Source organism: Bos javanicus, chromosome 15 (genome assembly GCF_032452875.1).
Source record: "Bos javanicus breed banteng chromosome 15, ARS-OSU_banteng_1.0, whole genome shotgun sequence".
Lineage (NCBI taxonomy): Eukaryota > Metazoa > Chordata > Mammalia > Artiodactyla > Bovidae > Bos > Bos javanicus.
The window spans coordinates 14,292,658-14,312,389 of NC_083882.1; the positions used below are offsets into that span (position 1 = coordinate 14,292,658).

The window sequence follows — 19,732 nt, forward strand, 5'->3', positions numbered from 1 at the left end:
CGGGAGGGTGGCTGGAGACCAAGAGGTATAGCCTAATGTGTGTATTTGTTGGTTAGTTTGAGACTGTATTATGAAATATTTAATTTATAGTGAAAAGTATAAATCATAATATAACAATCTTTTTTTTAAGACATGAAAAAATGGAATTAATTTTAGAGTCCAGAGAATGTGAGAAGAAATAGTGAGAAATAAATGTGTTTGACTCAAATAAGGAGTAGTGAGAAATAAACTTACAGGTGAACTTGAGTGCTGCCCTAAGGTACAGGGGAACCACTGACCGGATGGCTAAATGACACAACTAATTTCTACCATAAATCACAGTTTTGAAAACTCCATTCCTCCTACCCACTCCCTCCCTTTCGATGATCTTCATAAACAGTACAGCTTGGAAACAAGGGCAGTAGATGAGAAAAACAGATAATCTAAGATTGGCTCACTGGGTACACGTTCATCGTTGCCATCAACACTACTAATCTGTTGACTGATAGCAGGCAGAGGCTGAATTTCTGGATTTTCAGCTCTCATTAAAAGGCAAGGAGATACCCCTGAGGGTCTTGTCCTGGCCCCATCCTAGCTCCCATGGAGCCCCGGTTGAGTCACCACTGGGACAGGTGCAAAGGGCAGGGGCATAAGCTATGGGAGATGAATGGGAATGAGGCTGCTGTTTTTGTGATTTTTATCAGCCATTCACATTTCTTTTTGTTTGGCCACCATTGAGGGTGCCTGTGCTTTTTAGCATATCCAGGAGGAAACCGTCTTTGATGCCACTTTACATTAGCATATGCTTTGTAGTCATTTGCAGTCAGTTGGCAAGGCTAGATAGGCGCCTAAATGGAGACATTTTTCTCATAAAAGTGTATTATCCTTATTCTCTATTATTCTCCCACCAGTGAGACACAAAGAAGAGAAATGAGTAGAACTTGTTAACAACGGGCATCAGAATCACCAACGTATCTTGTGTACCTACTCTGTGCCAGGCACCATGCTGAGTTTTTACAGAATTAAAAGGATTAATCCTTTCAAGGGGAGTTTGAGGGAGGTCCTAGAATTATCCACATTTTACATTTTGAGATGGCAAAACTGAAGCAAGACAGATATGGGCCACAGAAGATGATTTCTATGTTCGCTTTTTGGGTTCAAGATATCAGAATATGAGACACTGGTTGTGAAGTTAAATTTCATGTTGCACAGAAATAACTCACAGGGGTGGCCTGTGGGTTTCCACTTGCTTACAGTGGGGATGTCATTCTCTTGCGAACAGAGCCGTCTTCATTCAGTGTTGGAGTCTTGTCTTTGCTGCTCTTCACCACAAAGGGAGCACCATCAGGTGACAAGATGGCAGTTCTATCACAGCCCATGTTTAAGGCCATGAACTCTAGCTCATTTGTGAACAAGTACTTTAAGAAACTCAGGTTCCAGAGATACATATGTTACTATATGTTACTCTTTGAACAACCTAAGTAACCCCTCAGGAGAACAAAACATCAATAAGTAGGTTGAATATACACAAAAATAAACCCAGATTTGAAATCTAGTCCTTAATGGAGAACCAAGGGGCCTAATTATCACATGTGTGTGTGCATGAATTCTGTTTTCTTGAACAGAAACACCTAATTACATAAGAAAATAGAATGGATGCTTCTGAAAAAGAGAAGACTTCAGAAAGTCCCATGCTTGGCATAAAAATCAAAACTCTCAGCTTGCACAATAGTTTACAGCAGGAATGGTTGAATATTGCCACATTTGGGTTCATGGAACATCTCAAGCTGTTTCTTGAACATTTAGGGTTTGGGCAAAACCAGAAAGAGTTTCACCAACCACTTTTTCCCTTAATTTGTAAACCCATGTTTAAAAGAAATGTAATCCATATGTTTCTGATTCATTTACACTTAGCTCATCAAAATTGTGTTTTATATGAATTACTTGATGCCCCAAATTCCCTCTGAGCCTTTCAAGTCTTTCTCCTTTGAAACAAGAATTTGAATTTGGTTTGTTGTTGTTTTAAACCCACTTTTTTTTTTTCCCCTTTATAGTTGATTTATTCAACTTAGAAGGTTTGGAATTTGATGGGAAACTGAGAAATACATGGTTTAAATGGTTCTAAATTATGTAGCCCACATTTGACTTCCATCTAATTTACCCATCTGTTACAAGGTTTTCTTTTCTATTTATTGATTTTTCTGTAACTATATTGTATCTACTATTGTGAGCAAGAATCCCTTAGAAGACATGGAGTAGCCATCACAGTCAAGAAGAGTCTGAAAAGCAGTACTTGGATGCAATCGCAAAAACAACAGACGATCTCTGTTCGTTTCCAAGGCAAACCTTTCAATACCACAATAAGCCAAGGTTTTGCCCCAAGCAATAACATCAAAAAAGCTGAAGTTGAATGGTTCTATGAAGACCTACAAGACCTTCTAGAACTAACACCCAAAAAAGATGTCCTTTTCATCATAGGGGACTGGAATGCAAAGTAGGAAGTCAAGAGATAATCGGACTAACAGGCAAGTTTGGCCTTGGAGTACAAAATGAAACAGGGCAAAGGCTAACTGAGTTTTGCCAAGAGAATGCCCCGGTCATAGCAAACACTCTCTTCCAACAACAAAGGAGATGACTCTACGCATGGACATCACCAGATGGTCAACACCAAAATCAGATTGATTATATTCTTTGCAGCCAAAGATGGAGAAGCTCTATACAGTCAGCAAAAACAAGACCGGGAGCTGACTATGGCTCCGATCATGAACTCCTTATTGCCAAATTCAGCCTTAAATTAAGGAAAGTAGGGAAAACCACTAAACCGTTCAGATATGACCTAAATCAAATCCCTTATGATTATACAGTGGAAGTGAGAAATAGATTCAAGGGATTAGATCTGATAGACAGAGTGCCTGAAGAACTGTGGACAGAGGTTTCTGACATAGTACAGGAGGCAGTGATTAAGACCATCTCCAAGGAAAAGAAATGCAAAAAGGCAAAATGATTGTCTGAGGAGGCCTTACAAATAGCTGTGAAAAGAAGAGAAGCTAAAGGCAAAGGAGAAAATGAAAGATATCCCCATTTGAATGCAGAATTCCAAAGAACAGCAAGGAGAGATAAGAAAGCCTTCCTCAGTGATCAATGCCAAAAATAGAGGAAAACAATAGGATGGGAAAGACTAGATATCTCTTCAAGAAAATTAGAGATTTCAAGGGAACATTTCATGCAAAGATGGGCACAAAAAAGGACAGAAATGGTATGGACCTAACAGAAGCAGAAGATATTAAGAAAAGGTAGAAAGAATACACAGAAGAACTGTACAAAAAAGATCTTCATGACCCAGATGACCATGACGGTGTGGTCACTCAACTAGAACTAGATATCCTGGAATGTGAAGTCAAGGGGACCTTAGGAAGCATCACTATGAACAAAGCTAGTGGAGATGATGGGATTCCAGTTGAGCCAAAAGATGATGCTGTGAAAGTGCTGCCCTCAATATGCCAGCAGATTTGGAAAACTCAGCAGTGGCCACAGGACTGCAAAGGTTTTCATTTCAATTGCAAAGAAACGCAATGCCAAAGGATGTTCAAACTACCACACAATTGCTCTCATCTCACACACTCGCAAAGTAATGCTCAAAATTCTCCAACCTATGCTTCAACAGTATGTGAACCAAGAACTTCCAGATGTTCAAGCTAGATTTAGAAAAGGTAGAGAAACCAGACATCAAATGCCAACATCTGCTGGATCATGGAAAAAGCAAGAGAGTTCCAGAAAAACATCTACTTCTGCTTTATTGATTACACCAAAGCCTTTGACTGTGTGGATCACAACAAACTATGGAAATTCTTAAAGAGATGGAAAATTCTTAAATACCAGACCACCTTACCTTCCTGAGAAATCTGTATGCAGGACAAGAAGCAACAGTTAGAATTGGACATGGAACAACAGACTGGCTCCAAATTGGAAAAGGAGTACATAAAGGCTGTACACTGTCACCCTGCTTATTTAACCTATATGCAGACTACATCATGAGAAATGCTGGGCTGGATGAAGCACAGGCTGGAATCAAGATTGCAGGGAGAAATATCAATAACCTCAGATATTCAGATGACACCACCCTTATGGTAGAAAGGATGAACTAAAGAGCCTCTTGATGAAAGTGAAAGAGAAGAGTGAAAAAGCTGGCTTAAAACTCAACATTCAAAAAACTAAGATCATATCATTCCATACCATCACTTCATGGCAAATAGATGGGGAAACAATGAAAACAGTGACAGACTTTATTTTCTTGGGCTCCAAAATCACCGCAGATGGTGACAGGACCATGAAATTAAAAGACGCTTACTCCTTGGAAGAAAAGCTATGACCAACCTAGACAGCATATTAAAAAGCAGAGACATTACTTTCCCAACAAAGGTCCATCTAGTCAAAGCTGTGGTTTTCCAGTAGTCATGTATGGATGTGAGAGTGGACCATAAAGAAGGCTGAGCGCCAAAGAATTGATGCTTTTGAACTGTGGTGTTGGAGAAGACTCTTGAGAGTCCCCTGGACTGCAAGGAAATCCAACCAGTCAATCCTAAAGGAAATCAGTTCTGAATATTCATTGGAAGGATTGATGTTGGAGCTGAAACTCCAATACTTTGCCCACCTGATGCGAAGAACTGATTCATTGGAAAAGACCCTGATGCTGGGAAAGATTGAAGGCGGAAGAAGGGGACAACAGAGGATGAGATGGCTGGATGGCATCACCGACTGATGGACATGAGTTTGAGTAAACTCCAGGAATTGGTGATGGACAGGGAGGACTGGCGTGCTTCAGTCCATGGGGTCTCAAAGAGTCAGACACGACTGAGCGACTGAACTGAACTGAACCTATGCCAATTATTTTTATCTTCGAAAAATTGAGCTTCATGTAAAGCTCAATTCTTTGAGCTTCACGTAAAGTTGCAGTGAAACATTGTAAAAACTTCCTGATCCATACTGAGAAAGACAAAAGCATTTCCTGATGTCCAGAACTGATATGAAACTCACAGTCAGGCTATTTTCTTTTCTGTTGGACTTAAACAATTTTACAGAATACGAAGCTCAGACAGTATTGCTCTGAGACCATGATAAAATGAGACAAAAGAAGGCCACTTCATAATTTTGTCTACAAACTGACACAAACAAGGTCACTGTGCAACTCACAAAATAGGAAAATTTCCCGTCTTTTGCTGAATGCACAACAAATAGTTCTTTACTCAGTGATAGAATCGACCTCACTTTCTGATAGCTTACAACCTAGAACAAATCCTCTCTTCCTTAGACCCTCCCTAAGTCACCTAATCAAAGCCCCAATCCTGTAATATTCTACTACAGTTCTGCTGGGACACTGGGTTGTCCCTCATGATGTGTTTGCATCCTCCCTCCAGTGAATGGTAAACCCAGCAGGTGTGTTCCTGTTACTGAACGCGAATCCATGTGCCTGACACACGGTGAGTCCGAGCAACACAAAACGTCAGAGCTTGGAGCAGAGAAAGATTTATTGCAGGGCCAAGGAGTCAGGCGGCTCATGCCCCCACACTCCAAAACCCCAGGAGGCTTTCAGCAAAGCACTTCTAAAGGCAAGGTGAGGGAGGGAGTGGTCAGTTATGGCAAATGTCTCGGTGTCCCAATTCTTTGTTTTTGCAACTGTCCAGGTAGGTCAGGTGACAATGTTCCTGAAAACCTCTAACAAGACAGATGTTATTCTCTGTTCTGCAATTTTTTATCTCTATATGAATGGACTCTTAAAGATCAGCATCCGCAGAATGGGATATCTTGTATATTTCAGGCTCTAGGCAACATTCTTTTACAGAAGGTGCAGAGCCATCATGACTAAGCACAGCCAACAGAGCACAAAGTTTAAAGGAAAAAGGAGCAGAGCTAACATGGAGTTCGATTTGTTCTTCCCTGCTACATTTGTGGTATTCTTTGGACTCATATGGGCCTTCCCAGGTGGCTCAGATGATAAAGAATGTGCCTGCAACTCGGGAGACCCCGGTTCAATCTGTGGGTTGGGGAGTTCCCCTGGAGAAGGGAATGGCAACTCAGTCCAGTATTCTTGCCTAGAGAATTCCATGGACAGAGGAGCCTGATGGGCTGCAGTCCATGGGATCACAAAGATTCAGACACAACCGAGCGACGAACACTCGGCCTAATATAAAAACAATGCCCCTATTTCCTCTGTTCACCTCCAAACTCACCTACTCTAAAGATCTAAAGGGGGCTCATACCAGAAAGAAGAAAAGAAGGGAATCTGAGAAATGTCTGGATTCTGAGAATGGGTTGGCAGAGAAACGAAGCAGCAAGAGACCCTTGGATCATGTGATCAGAAAGCCTAAGTTTTTGACTCAGGATCGGGTTTCAGTTCTGCTACTGTGTGATCTTGGACAAGTTACTCAACCTAAGGAAGCTTCTGTTCATGGATTTGGGGAGGTCGAAGAGGACCCTCCCTCGGTGGGCCTTGGTAAAGACACAGAGGAGAAGCTGAGGTCTTACCCATGGCCGAAACAAGTTTATTGAAGGAAGAATAGAAAGAGCAGAAAAAGAACGTCAAGAGAGAGGTGGGCCAAGCCAAGAGAGGTACTGGGACCAGAGTGATGAGGTGGGGGCGGGGTGGGGGAGGTTGTTAAAGACGCGGCTTTTACATATTCATTTAGGTGAGCGTGGATTGACAGTTTTGATTGACAGTTGCGAGTTAGGTAACAACAGGTTGTCCTTCCCATAATTCAGCCTGTTATAATCAGATGCATGTGTATATAGACTATTTATGAATCCTTAATAGGCTCCCGGCTGCCTAAGGTCACTTGAGAACACAACTTTGCATCAGTGGCCATGCACAGGAGTTGGAGAAGCCCCACTGGTTAGTTTTTAAATCTACTGGCTGCGTAGGGCGCATGCACAGGAGTTGGACCCGTCTCTGGTTATTTTGTAGCGTATCTGTGAATTCTCCTGTGCCGCATTGGGGCGTGCCTGGGGTGGGCTTTAGAGATCAGCTTGCATCCTCTTGGCCAGGCCACCCCTCAGGCCTAACTTCCTACCTAACACTTCCATTCCTTATCGATTAAGTAGGATCAGTGTTCTTGCCTGGAGAATCCCAGGGACGGGCGAGCCTGGTGGGCTGCCGTCTATGGGGTCGCACAGAGTCGGACACGACTGAAGCGACGCAGCAGCAGCAATCAACCTTATGAAAGGGAAAGTGAGATAATATGCACAGAATGCCTATGTCAGTTATCTGATAGGTTATCTCCTCCTATCTCTCAGGTTGCCAAATTTAGCAAATAAAAACACAGAATACCTGAGTGTCCTGCATTTTACCTGAGTCTTATTCCTATACCTTCCGTACATGGTGGGACCAGAAGTACATAAAGTACAAAAAATATATCAGGTGTGCTACAGAACTAGAAATACCTATCTCTGAAGTCACAGAAAATCTGTCCTCTCTGAAAGCTAATTGCAAAGTAAAGAAAATGAGAGTAGTTACTAGACTCAAAACACATGTTGAATGTTAACCAGAGGTAGAAACTAAACTTTTATGAAGGAAATTGAAATCTAAAAGATCAGTCTCTAAATAAGGTCCATGATTCGCCACTGGCTTGAAACATGAAAACAAAACAAAACAAAACAAAAAACCAACTAAGATCCATGATTCTTAACTATGACTGCAAAATTGTTCTTACCTTTTGAGTAACAGTGTTTATTCAGAATTTGTTACCTTTTGAATAATAATATTCTTACCTTTTTGAATCACAATCTATACATTTTTACAAGTGAGAAACTAACAATGCAGTTTATTATATTTTCATTTGTGTTTTCTAGGAGAAAATTGCTCCACAAGATCAGATAAACAGACATTTGACAAGGCCACCACCAGATTATAAAGACCAAAGAAGAAATGTGGGCAACATGCAACCAACTGCTCAGTATTCTGGTAAGTGTTCTTAAAAATTAATAAAATTCCTAACTGTGAAAAGAAGAAGACTGTTCAGCTGTTAATATTCCCTCCTTTCCTCATTTCATATTTAATTGTAACATCTTTCTTAGACTCCTTCTCTAGCTCCCATTTAACTTACAATCAGGACCAAATTGGACTATTTTTTAGTCCAAGCATCAAGTTTTTCTAACTTATTTTTGTTCCTCATTCAGGGTTTTCACTGCTCTTGGGATTACCTCTGAAAGTCTAAAAAGCATAAATATTTTCTAAATGCTTGGTTCAACCATTCTTCTCCCAACAGTGTATTTTGACCCAGACAGTGTTAAGATAAGCAGATATTTCACCCTCATGGTCCCGTTTGTTATTTGCATAGAGTCCAATCTTTCTGTCTCCACTTTGGGCTCATCTCCCTAAGACAAATAGCCCTATTACCAAAAAATAATTGAAAAGCAAATTACGTCTTTAGGAAGTCTCTCAAAATACCAAAAGTGGGTTACATGTAAAATATAAAGCAAGGGACTTCCCTGGTGGTGCAGTGGTTAAGGCCCCTAGCTCCCAATGCCTGGGACCCAGGTTTGATCCTTGGTCAGGGAATTAAAATCCCACATGTCTCAATGAGGAGTTGGCCTGCTGCAACTAAGATTTGTGCAGCTATATATATATATATATATCAAACCTAGGTTTGATATATATATGTATATATAAAGCTATGTATATAACATTCAGACAACTAAGATCATGGCATCTGGTCCCATCACTTCATGGGAAATAGATGGGGAAACAGTGGAAACAGTGTCACACTTTATTTTGGGGGGCTCCAAAATCACTGCAGATGGTGATTGCAGCCATGAAATTAAAAGACGCTTACTCCTTGAAAGAAAAGTTACGACCAACCTAGATAGCATATTAAAAAGCAAAGACATTACTTTGCCAACAAAGGTCCGTCTAGTCAAGGCTGTGGTTTTTCCAGTGGTCATGTATGGATGTGAGAGTTGGACTGTGAAGAAAGCTGAGCATAGAAGAATTGATGCTTTTGAACTGTGGTGTTGGAGAAGACTCTTGAGAGTCCCTTGGACTCCAAGGAGATCCAACCAGTCCATTCTGAAGATCAGTCCTGGATGTTCATTGGAAGGACTGATACTAAAGCTTAAACTCCAGTACTTTGGCCACCTCATGCGAAGAGTTAATTCATTGGAAAAGACCCTGATGCTGGGAGGGATTGGGGGCAGGAGGAGAAGGGGACGACAGAGGATGAGATGGCTGGATGGCATCACGGACTTGAACAGTATGAGTTTGGGTAAACTCCGGGAGTTGGTGATGGACAGGGAGGACTGGCGTGTTGCAGTTCATGGGGTCGCAAAGAGTCAGACATGACTGAGTGACTGAACTAAATTGCTGTATATATAAAGCAAAACTTCTTAAAGGATCTCCCAATACAATATAGATGACAGATACTACCCCTAAAATCTCTCTCCTTCCACTCTCTGAACTCTAAAAAACCTCTCTCAAACCTAGCCTGTGTGGCCCCTGCTTTCTCCTAGTCAGCATCTATTCCAGTCTTTTCTGTTCAGAACTCTGTACCTTCTCATGTAAATTAAGCTTGTCCTTGAGTGTCCCAGATTCTCTCTGCTGTACCTGTTACCTTCATCTGTCCAGGAAACCATAAAGGAGATGCTCTAAAGAGGGAGGGGCTGTGAATATTTCTGTTCATTACTATTTTCTGATCCTGTTAAGTGTAGTAATCAATATATCATTCTAGTTTATTTAAACTCCTTCAAATGCACCAGATTGCCTCCTTCCACTAAAGTCAGGAATGGGACATATGTATTCCATTCTCTAAGATTGCTTTGTCTCAGGGCAAAACCAGGATTCTCTGTTTGAGTCTCTCCTCAAGAAGGTTGAATGACAAGATGGGTTTTATTTGGAGCATGGCTTCTTATACCACAGCCTTCTTAGCCCACCAGTGGGCTTGGGGTAAGCTAAGCGCACTTTGAAATATTATGTCACATTCGAAGCGAATGTTTGGGCTTTTCTTTTCCCAGCCATATGAGATTCCCAGCGAGAGCAGGGAGAGGCTGGCTGGTGGCTCTATGGTGTTGTCAGGGGTCCAGGCTTCTTTGTTTTCTATTCCGCCTTCTTGAGTACGTAGCTTCCATTGTAAGGGTTGCCTGGTGGCTATCACATCACCCAGCTTCGTGTCCATATTCCAGGTAGAAAGATGAAAGAAGGGAAAAGGTAAAATGGCCTTCCAAAGGAATCAGGTTCCCTTTTAAAAGTAGGTTTTTTTGGGATACTCAACTAGTAACTTCTGCCTTTAGCCAGAATTTATTCACATGGATCCCCCCACCCTGACCCCATCAGCAAAGAAGATTGCAAATTGTGGCTTTTCAGCTGGACACATTGCTGCAAAATGAAGGCTGTGTTTCTAAGGAAGACATGGAGGTCGGTTATTTCGACCTCTAAGTCTCTTCCACAGTGTATATGGGCGTTTGGTAAGGGAGGCATCCTTAGCGTCTAGCTGCTAACTCCTAAATGGGTAAGAATCACTGCACTAGAGTGCTGTATTTCCCATGTCTTCTAAGAATGAAATAAACATCAAGCACAACACAAACTCTTTTAACATTCTTTATTTCAATCTCAGGACAATAATAGTCACTTCGGCCAGATGTTAATCTTAGAAATGCTGTATGAAAAGCACCTAGAACAATTTCTACCACATATCAGGAGCCTCTAAATAGTAACTGTGATTAATATTTTGTGATCTTTATGGAAATTCTCTCTTTTCTGATTGTTTAAAAATATAGCTTTCAAGAGGGGTAGGATGGGGGAGTGGGAGGGAGGCTTGAGAAGAAGGGGATATATGTATACAGAGCTGATTCATGTCATACAGCAGAAACTAAGACAACATTGTAAAGCACTTCTACTCCAATTTAAAAGATACTTTAAATGATAAATAGTTAATAAATTTTAATAAATACTAACGTGTGTGTGCACACACTGTAAAGCAATTATACTCCAGTTTAAAAAATAATTTGATAAATAAATGAATAATTTTTAAGAGTGTAAAGTAACCTAAATAAAGGGTACAAATTTTGAAAAGAAAAAAAAAAAGACTTAATAACACCAACCAAATATATCAACTTTTGAAAGATGTCCTCTTAATACAACATGTTCACTCTCTAACCATCATCCTAGACTTTGTTCCTACAGGCTATCACCTTTGGAAAACTGAATTAAGTTGAATTTTTGAAAATTTGATTCTATGCTAATGTCACCACAGATGTTTGCTACTTAAGTGACCCTAACAATAAATGTTTTGGGAAAAAACACAAAACACAGCTCTACTCACATACCTTTTCAGAGCATATTGTTAAAATCGGGGGCATCTACAGGGAGTGATTTTTAAAGTGTCTGAAGTGTTTCCATAGCATTTCTATAATGGAAATTGCCTTTTCATGAAACCTCCAGATACCAAGATGATATTGCTTAATGGCATTAGCATCCTGTGAACTCTGAGTTATTGTCCAAGTATCTCCTATCTGACTCTGATCCCTCTTCATTAAACACTGCCCTGCAAACACACACAGGGCCCTGTGCTAAACCTGGAGATACAAGGAGACACAAGAGACTGCTCCTGCTTCAAGAGGAATGTAGTCTAGCAGCAGGTATTTTTAAACAAACAGCAAGGACTTCTGACTTTCAGGGTGTGTACCATGCTAGCTGTCCCCAAGCAGTAGAGGATAGCCTCAGGTTATAATTGCAGCCATTCTCTTTTCACACACTGCCATTCTGATTTTCATATGTGTCTAATTATCTGTTTCTCAGTATTTCTGATTGCCAAGTTATAGCTTTGTTTCATTGTCTCATTCATTCATTCAATAATTATCAATTGAATGCACCATCCACTACAGTTCGAGAATACGATAGTTAACAAAACAGGCAAAAATTCTTTCTCTCAGGGAACTTATCATCTAGCAGGCACTTTTATTTACCTTTCTGGCATTCCATTTTTACCTCTCAAGATGTCTTTCCCATGATGATTTTAACCTCCCCAAGCGAGGAAGATTTCAGTGTATTGATCAATCACTATCTGATAGGTGGAGCCTCCCTATTTAGCAGGCTGTGATTGAACAGTCCCACATTCAATCCCTTATTTATAGGCATCGATGTAGGCTCAACTGCAGCTCCATGGATTTCCCAGTACTGAAGCTAAATGCTACGTAGAACTTGAGAGAGCAAATGCTGCTTGAGAGAGGAGGCTGGAATATCAGGGAAAGCTTAACGAAGGAGCGTGGACCTTGGCCTGAGCCTTTGAAGAAAAGATAGGGCTTGGTGCAGTAAGAAGGGCATCATATGAGAAGGAAATGGCATGAGTGGAAGTAGCTCATGGTGTGTGGATAACAATGCCATGATAACTATACCTCCTAGAACAGACTATTCTCTGTATGGAAATAATCACTGGAGCAGGGATTACACTCAATTCCAAATGTTTGAAGAGATGGGAATTTACCCATCTTGTGGCAAATTCTTGAGTGGGGATGATAAAGATGAAAACTGGACGTGATTTTCAAGGCCATAGATTTGGACCATTGATCTAGTAGCCATGTATAAGATACATCCACATGTTCTAATTTGGACCCTGGGGTAACCAGTAGCATGGATTTTACAACAGATGGGAAGTCAACGATGTAGTCTTTGGTCTTGAAACAGAGTAAAGGTAATTCAAAATGGAAGATTGACTATCATTCCTCAGTGTTTCCAGGAGAGTAAAGTCTAAAAAATAGAACCATTCTATTTCAGTCTTTTTTCTATAATGTGTAAACTCTTGACCAAGGGATAACTTAGGGTGGTACTTCCCCCCAAAAGCTGTCTTATTCCTTTTATGTAGTATGCTGTGATGATTATTTCTCTTACTTTGTTCTTACACCCAGAGGCAGTCTCAGAGCTGATAAGCTATTGTCAACTGCTGTAAGAGAGGAGATAACCTGCTGTTTTGAACTAACATAATTATCTTCTTTTTCTTAGGTGGCTCATCAACAGTGAGTTTAAACTCTAACCAGGCTTTGGCAAACCCAGTTTCAACGCACACCATCTTAACTCCAAATTCCAGCCTCATGTCTACTTCTCACGGGACACGAATGCCGTCCTTACCCACAGCCGTTCAGAACATAGGGATATATGGGAACCTGCCTTGCAGCCAACCCAGCACATACAGCATCACTTCAGGAATGAATCAACTGACCCAACCAAGAAACCCAAACCAACTGATAGCAAATCAAAACAACCCTCTGATGCCACGGCCACCCACTTTAGGGCCCAGTAATAATAATAATAATAACGTGGCCACTTTTGGAGCTGGATCTGTTGGCAATTCGCAACAATTAAGACCAAATTTAACCCACAGCATGGCCAGCATGCCAGCACAGAGAACGTCGAATGTAATGATCACATCCAACACAGCAACGCCAAACTGGGCCTCTCAAGAGGCAACAGCCAAACAACAGGAGGCGCTGAAGTCTGCAGGAGTGCGCTTCCCCACGGGCACGACTACAGCCTATGCTCCAAACCAGTCACTGCAACAGGCGGTAGGTAGCCAGCAGTTTTCCCAGAGAGCAGTGGCTCCTTCTAATCAGTTAACACCAGCAGTGCAAATGAGACCCATGAACCAGATGAGCCAGACACTAAATGGACAAAACATGGGTCCGCTCCGAAGTCTGAATCTCAGACCAAATCAGCTAAGCACACAGCTTTTGCCGACTATGAACCAGGCAGGGACAGGGCTGAGCCAGTCGAGGACAGTCAGCCAGCCACCCTCCCTGGCAGCCGGCGGTTTTCCTTCACCCAACCAAAGTTCCAGGGCATTTCAAGGAACTGACCATGGCAACGACTTAGCTTTTGACTTTCTCAACCAGCAGACTGATAACATGGGCCCTGCCCTAAACAGTGATGCTGATTTCATCGATTCTTTATTGAAGACAGAGCCTGGTAATGATGACTGGATGAAAGACATCAATCTTGATGAAATCTTGGGGAACAATTCCTAGAGGAGAAGAGGGAGACAGTTCACAAACTCCAAGCAGCAGAAGGCAGTATTTTACAAGGACTCTGGAAAGGCCAAACTGTTGCCTTTTAGTTGGACTCTAGGAAGATACCTTGGCTTAAAAATGGAAAGCAGAAAGTAACTGTAGTGGTGAACGTCTTGGTCCAAATGCTTGTTTGAAATTTCAAACCTGGAAGTAAAACATTGGGATCACCTTTGCCTGTCTAAACCCCAGGACAGTATCCAGTTTATCCAAACAGAACGATGATGTTGATGTACAATTAGTTGTGTAAAATAGGCTTCCCAAGCTCCTTTTCTCCCTGAAAGAAAAGTAATAGAACTTGTAGCTTGTTTGAACCCCATGTCATGCAGAGGTACTAGTTCCAAGCAACAAGCAACAAATCCCTTAATCTACTCCAACAGATGTATGTGTGGTTTAACCTCTCCACTCCGTCTTTTCATTTAGGTTTCTTAAAACTTCCAGGGTAGGTTGAAATGTTATAGATTTGTTTGGAGTAACCAGTGTCCTAAGTAAGGGAAAACTGGAGAACACAGAGAATATCCAGTGGACTCTAGAATTTCTTCCCCAGATTCATCCCTCACTTTTTCAGTTTTCCCACCTATCCTGTACTTTAGCAAGATGCTGTGTCTAGTGAGGAACAGGAACACAGAGCTGGTCAACTTTTTTCCACCACCGGTTTCCGAACCCAGTTTCTGAATCTTAAGCTTCAATTATGGTCTGTCCTAATCATACTGAAATATTAGGGCATACCAGTCTGCATCAGATTTCACTCCCCTGGGCATTGCTTTAAAGGAGATGTATTAACCACAAATAACCTGAGGTGTTGCTTATTGTTGATGATGCCTGCTGGTTAGTGTCCCCGCTGAGTGAAACCGAACCTGGCCCGCTCTGCTTATTTTGATGGTCAGAGACTGATTTGTAAGAAAAGGAAGTTTGGAGACCAAAACTGAAATTATTAAGTGTCATGTTTTGGTTGAAGATAAGAAGCAAAAGGTCAGAATTCGGGATGGTGGGTACATATCTATTTCATAGGGTTTGAAGGAAAGTGTAATTGAGACAAAAAAAAAAACCAATCTGGCCTTATTTAGACACATTATTTGGGTGAACAACTAAATAGAATGTGATCTGTCAGTAGCAGTCTGCTCATTCTGTTGTCCCTGATGTGATGAATCATGCCACATGCTAGATGGGCCCTCCATATCCAGGTTTTCTCCCTCAGGGCAGAGCACTGTATCAAAGAAAGAGTTCCTGCTGAATTGTAACAGATCAGCTGTAAAATGGGGAAGATGTACGCTGATTTGGGATGTATGCAAAATATTACTATCATTTTCCTCATTACAGAGGAACACAGGTTATCTTTAGCCTGTTTAGTTATACACTCACGTATTCAAGTATCAAAAGATATTTAACTGAAATCATTTAATAACTCTTTAGATACTTGTTCTAGAAAGAACACATTTTGAAAGTTCTGCAAAGCCCTCTTGTGATCTTTAAAATGTCTAGAAGCACTCTCTTTCTTTTACACAATACCAACATCACTGGCCCAGAATCTTTTCTGTGCTAGGTTGTAAATATAAATAAATTACTTGTTTTGTAAACTTTTGTAAAGAATATTTTGGTAGAAATACTTAAAGCATATTCTTTGGGTTATATTTATACATATGTGAAATAAATATACTATCAAAAGGTTATATTTTATACAAAAAGTAAATTGTTACCTTTTGTATGCTAATATACAAAGTTTTGTATAATATGATGGTTTATTTTTAGCTCTTACTCTTCACCCTAGATGGTCAAGTGGGAACTTTTGAAAACTATCAAGAGGCTTGTTAGACAAATTTATATTCTGAAACCTCAATAAGAAAGCATTCCAGGTTTCAACTCTTTCCTTTTTTTTCCCTGCTCCCAAATCCTTTTTTAAACCCACAGCTCTTGCGTCTTGTTTGATTATTCTGCTGTGCACAGTGTATTGGTCCTTGTTGCATGTGGTCTATTGTGTGTCTTCCCATTTTTATAAATCAGTGTTGCTCCATGCAAGAATTATGTACATACGAACACTCTGTTTTATGGCTCCTCCATGTTACTGTATATATATCTGCCAGCACGTCCCAGTTACACTCCTGTGATTCAGCTTATTTTTACCCTAACATAAATAGTATGTTTTTGTAGTAGATATCAAATTTAAGAGATAAAGCAATCAGAATGTTTGGATTTTCTTCTATCTTAATGTGAATTTCATAATTAATGTCTATTTATTCAGCTATTCATTAAAATACAGGATTCTTTGGAAAAAAACGGTGTAGTCTATAGTTTCTGTTTGTTGGCAGCCTATTACCAAAGATGATGTAAGCTGAGATAATGAGGATTTGATAGACATTTGCAGCCAAAACTTCAGGATTTACAACTTAAAGGCTATGGGAATGCAATCTCCCTTTTACAGAAATACCAGACTTCTTAATTGTTGGCACTGCTTATCATTCTGACACAGTATCCATGAGGTAGAAGTAATTTTTCCTTTTTTTTTTAAATTCAAAGACTAGAAAATAATTTAAGCAAATAATTCATTCTTGGCTTTGTGTTAAGCCCAATGAAGACAGATAACTCTGTTCTAAGTGAATGCACTAATATTACTTGCATTACTGTAACTGTACCCATAACTGTAAAGCTTTCAACTTGTAAGACAAGTATTTTGTATCGTGTATAATTTCATGTGTTAAAAAAAAAATAGCTTAAAAAATTCCGAAGTGGTTCTCTTGTATGAAATCATGTTTCAGTCACCAACAATACTTTATCACAGAAAGTTCTGATGGGCAAATTTATTCTTTGGGAAGCTTCTACTACTAGTGAAGTGTTGACTTGTCTCATTTCAACATTCTTTACTTCACTTAGAAAGTTTGTATTAAGATCCCACATCCACAACAGCTACCAAATCCTGGAGAAACATCGCCTAATTCTCAGGCACAGTAAACCCTTGCCTGGCCTGCTGTGTGGCATTTGGTCAGCCAGGCTGACTGAACACCAAACAAGGTAAACACAGTCTCACTGAGCATATTTACACAGTCCTTCTTTGGAGTCAAGGAGATTGAGAGAAAGATGGGCCTTTACAGGAGACAAGGGAAACCATTCTGTTAAATTTTCTTGCTCAACTGTTGAAATATGTTGTTGGGGTTCCATTGTCCCTCCCCCCTCTGCCAAAAAAAGATGTGTGACATTATCCTTTTTATTAGCATTATTAATGGAGCAATAATAAAATTGATATTTTACGTCCAATGCCTGTCCAATGACTCTGGAAGGTTGTAAACATATAAAATCAGCATCAAAGAGAAAGATAAATGCTGTATTCTAACACATATATATGGAATCTAGAAAAATGGTACTGAAGAATTTATTCACAGGGCAACAATGGAGAAACAGACATAGAGAACAGACTTATGGTCATGGGGAGAGGAGAGGAGAGAGTGAGATGTATGGAAAGAGTAACATGGAAACTTACATTTCCATATGTAAAACAGATAGCCAACGGGAATTTGCTGATGGCTCAGGAAACTCAAACAGGGGCTCTGTATCAACCTAGAGGGGTGGGGTGGGGAGGGAGATGGGAGGGAGATTCAAAAGGGAGGGGATATATGTATACCTATGGCTGACTAATGTTGAGGTTTGACAGAAAACAGCAAAATTCTGTAAAGCAATTATCCTTCAATAAAAAAACAAATTAAAAAAAAGATTAACAGATTTCATCACACAAATACTTAATTTTTCTGTACTAAACAAAGACTGCCTACCTGCCTGCTGCTGCTGCTGCTGCTAAGTCGCTTCAGTCGTGTTCGACTCTGTGCGACCCCATAGATAACAGCCCACCAGGCCTCCCCGTCCCTAGCATTCTTCAGGCAAGAACACTGGAGTGGGTTGCCATTTCCTTCTCCAATGAATGAAAGTGAAAAGTGAAAGGGAAGTCGCTCAGTCGTGCCCAACTCTTTGCAACCCCATGGACCGTAGCCTGCCAGGCTCGTCTGTCCATGGGACTCTCCAGGCAAGAATACGGGAGTGGGTTACTAGGCCCTCCTTCAGGAGATCTTCCTGACCCAGGAAATCGAACCCGCATGTCCTTCAGCTCCTGCATTGAGGGTGGATTCTTGTCTTGGCCTAAGACAAATGGAGAAATATATTTTCAACGTATATAATATGCAAATGATTTATAGCCTTACTTTACTTTTAAAAGATACATTGGGATGTAATTCATATACCAAAAAATCTACACAGTTTAAGTGCAAAAAAAAAAGTAAAAGACAACAAAAATAAAGATGAAATATATAATTCTAAAATTATCAAATCAATCCTAGTATGATGGAAGGATACCTGAGAAGAAAGATGGTAGACATATGAGTGAAAAGAGAGAGAAAGCTCAGCTGCTTCCTCTGTTCTTCCCAAAGGTAGTACACAGGCTTAAACGGTTTATCCGCTATTTCCATTTTATATCTCTGTGGCTGTGTTTCCTCACTCTAAAATGAGGACTTGGGGCTGAGATGATTCTCATTTCTTCCCAACTCTAAAACTCTGTGATTGATTTTTTTCCAAAGCTAAGTGGAAACTTAACCAAAAAGACTCAAAGCATCATTTTCAAAATACAGAAATCACTGTCCAATCAACCTTTTGAAAAATTTCAGATTTCTAGTCAACTTTATTTACCAAAGCATCCTTCTCCTTGAAAATTAAATCATATGAGAATGAGATTTCATAAAAATAAGCCAGAAATTGTTTATAGACAAATAGAAAAGTAATACAGATGTAGGTGCCCATTGACTAAAAACAAGTCCTAAAAATCAAAAGCTGGGGTGTGATAGTAATTGGTCATTTTCTTGTGAGATCATAGAATTTCATAAAATATTTGCCTACCAGGGAGAAGAAATTCCATACTTTGAGTAGTGTACTTCACTGGATATATAATAACGGACTTTTGTGAGTTTTAAATGGCAGTATAATATCTTTTAAATACACTTCCTAAGTTCCTATAACAGATGAAGTACAGGTAATGCCCTACTATTAACTTCATTGTCAATAATAACATTACTAAAACACCACACCATGAGAATTAAGAAAACATATTGACATTAGATTTTTAAAACGAAATGCTGTCATCTCTGACCTGAATTTTGCCTTTTCATACTGTTCATGGGGTTCTCAAGGCAAGAATACTGAAGTGGTTTGCCATTCCCTTCTCCAGTGGACCACATTCTGTCAGATCTCTCCACCATGACCCGCCCGTCTTGGGTTGCCCCACGGGCATGGCTTAGTTTCATTGAGTTAGACAAGGCTGTGGTCCTAGTGTTATTAGATTGACTAGTTTTCTGTGAGTATGGTTTCAGTGTGTCTGCCCTCTGATGCCCTCTTGCAACACCTACCATCTTACTTGGGTTTCTCTTACCTTGGGCGTGGGGTATCTCTTCACAGCTGCTCCAGCAAAGCGCAGCTGCTGCTCCTTATCTTGGACGAGGGGTATCTCCTCACCGCCGCCCTTCCTGACCTTCAACGTGGGATAGTTCCTCTAGGCCCCCCATGCAGCCACTGATCCTTGGACGTGGGGTTGGTCCTCCAGGCCGCCGTCCCTGGCCTCAGGCGTGGGGTTGGTCCTCCTGGCTGTCACCCCTGACCTCAAAGAATTGATGCTTTTGAACTGTGGTGTTGGAGAAGACTCTTGAGAGTCCCTTGGACTGCAAGGAGATACAACCAGCCCATT

The 19,732-nt window shown here is 40.5% G+C and overlaps 1 protein-coding gene across 2 annotated transcripts in view; it reads left to right on the forward strand.

Moving 5' to 3' along the window:
- MAML2 (mastermind like transcriptional coactivator 2) overlaps positions 1 to 16,738 on the forward strand; it is a 400,670-nt gene extending 383,932 nt beyond the window's left edge. For both annotated transcript variants that reach the window (XM_061440147.1, XM_061440148.1), the window contains exons 4-5: positions 7,822 to 7,933; positions 12,962 to 16,738. In XM_061440147.1, coding sequence (XP_061296131.1) covers positions 7,822 to 7,933; positions 12,962 to 13,980 — 1,131 coding nt within the window. In that variant the 3' untranslated portion in view covers positions 13,981 to 16,738. The remainder of the gene's footprint in view (positions 1 to 7,821; positions 7,934 to 12,961) is intronic.
- The last annotated feature ends 2,994 nt before the right edge of the window (positions 16,739 to 19,732 follow it).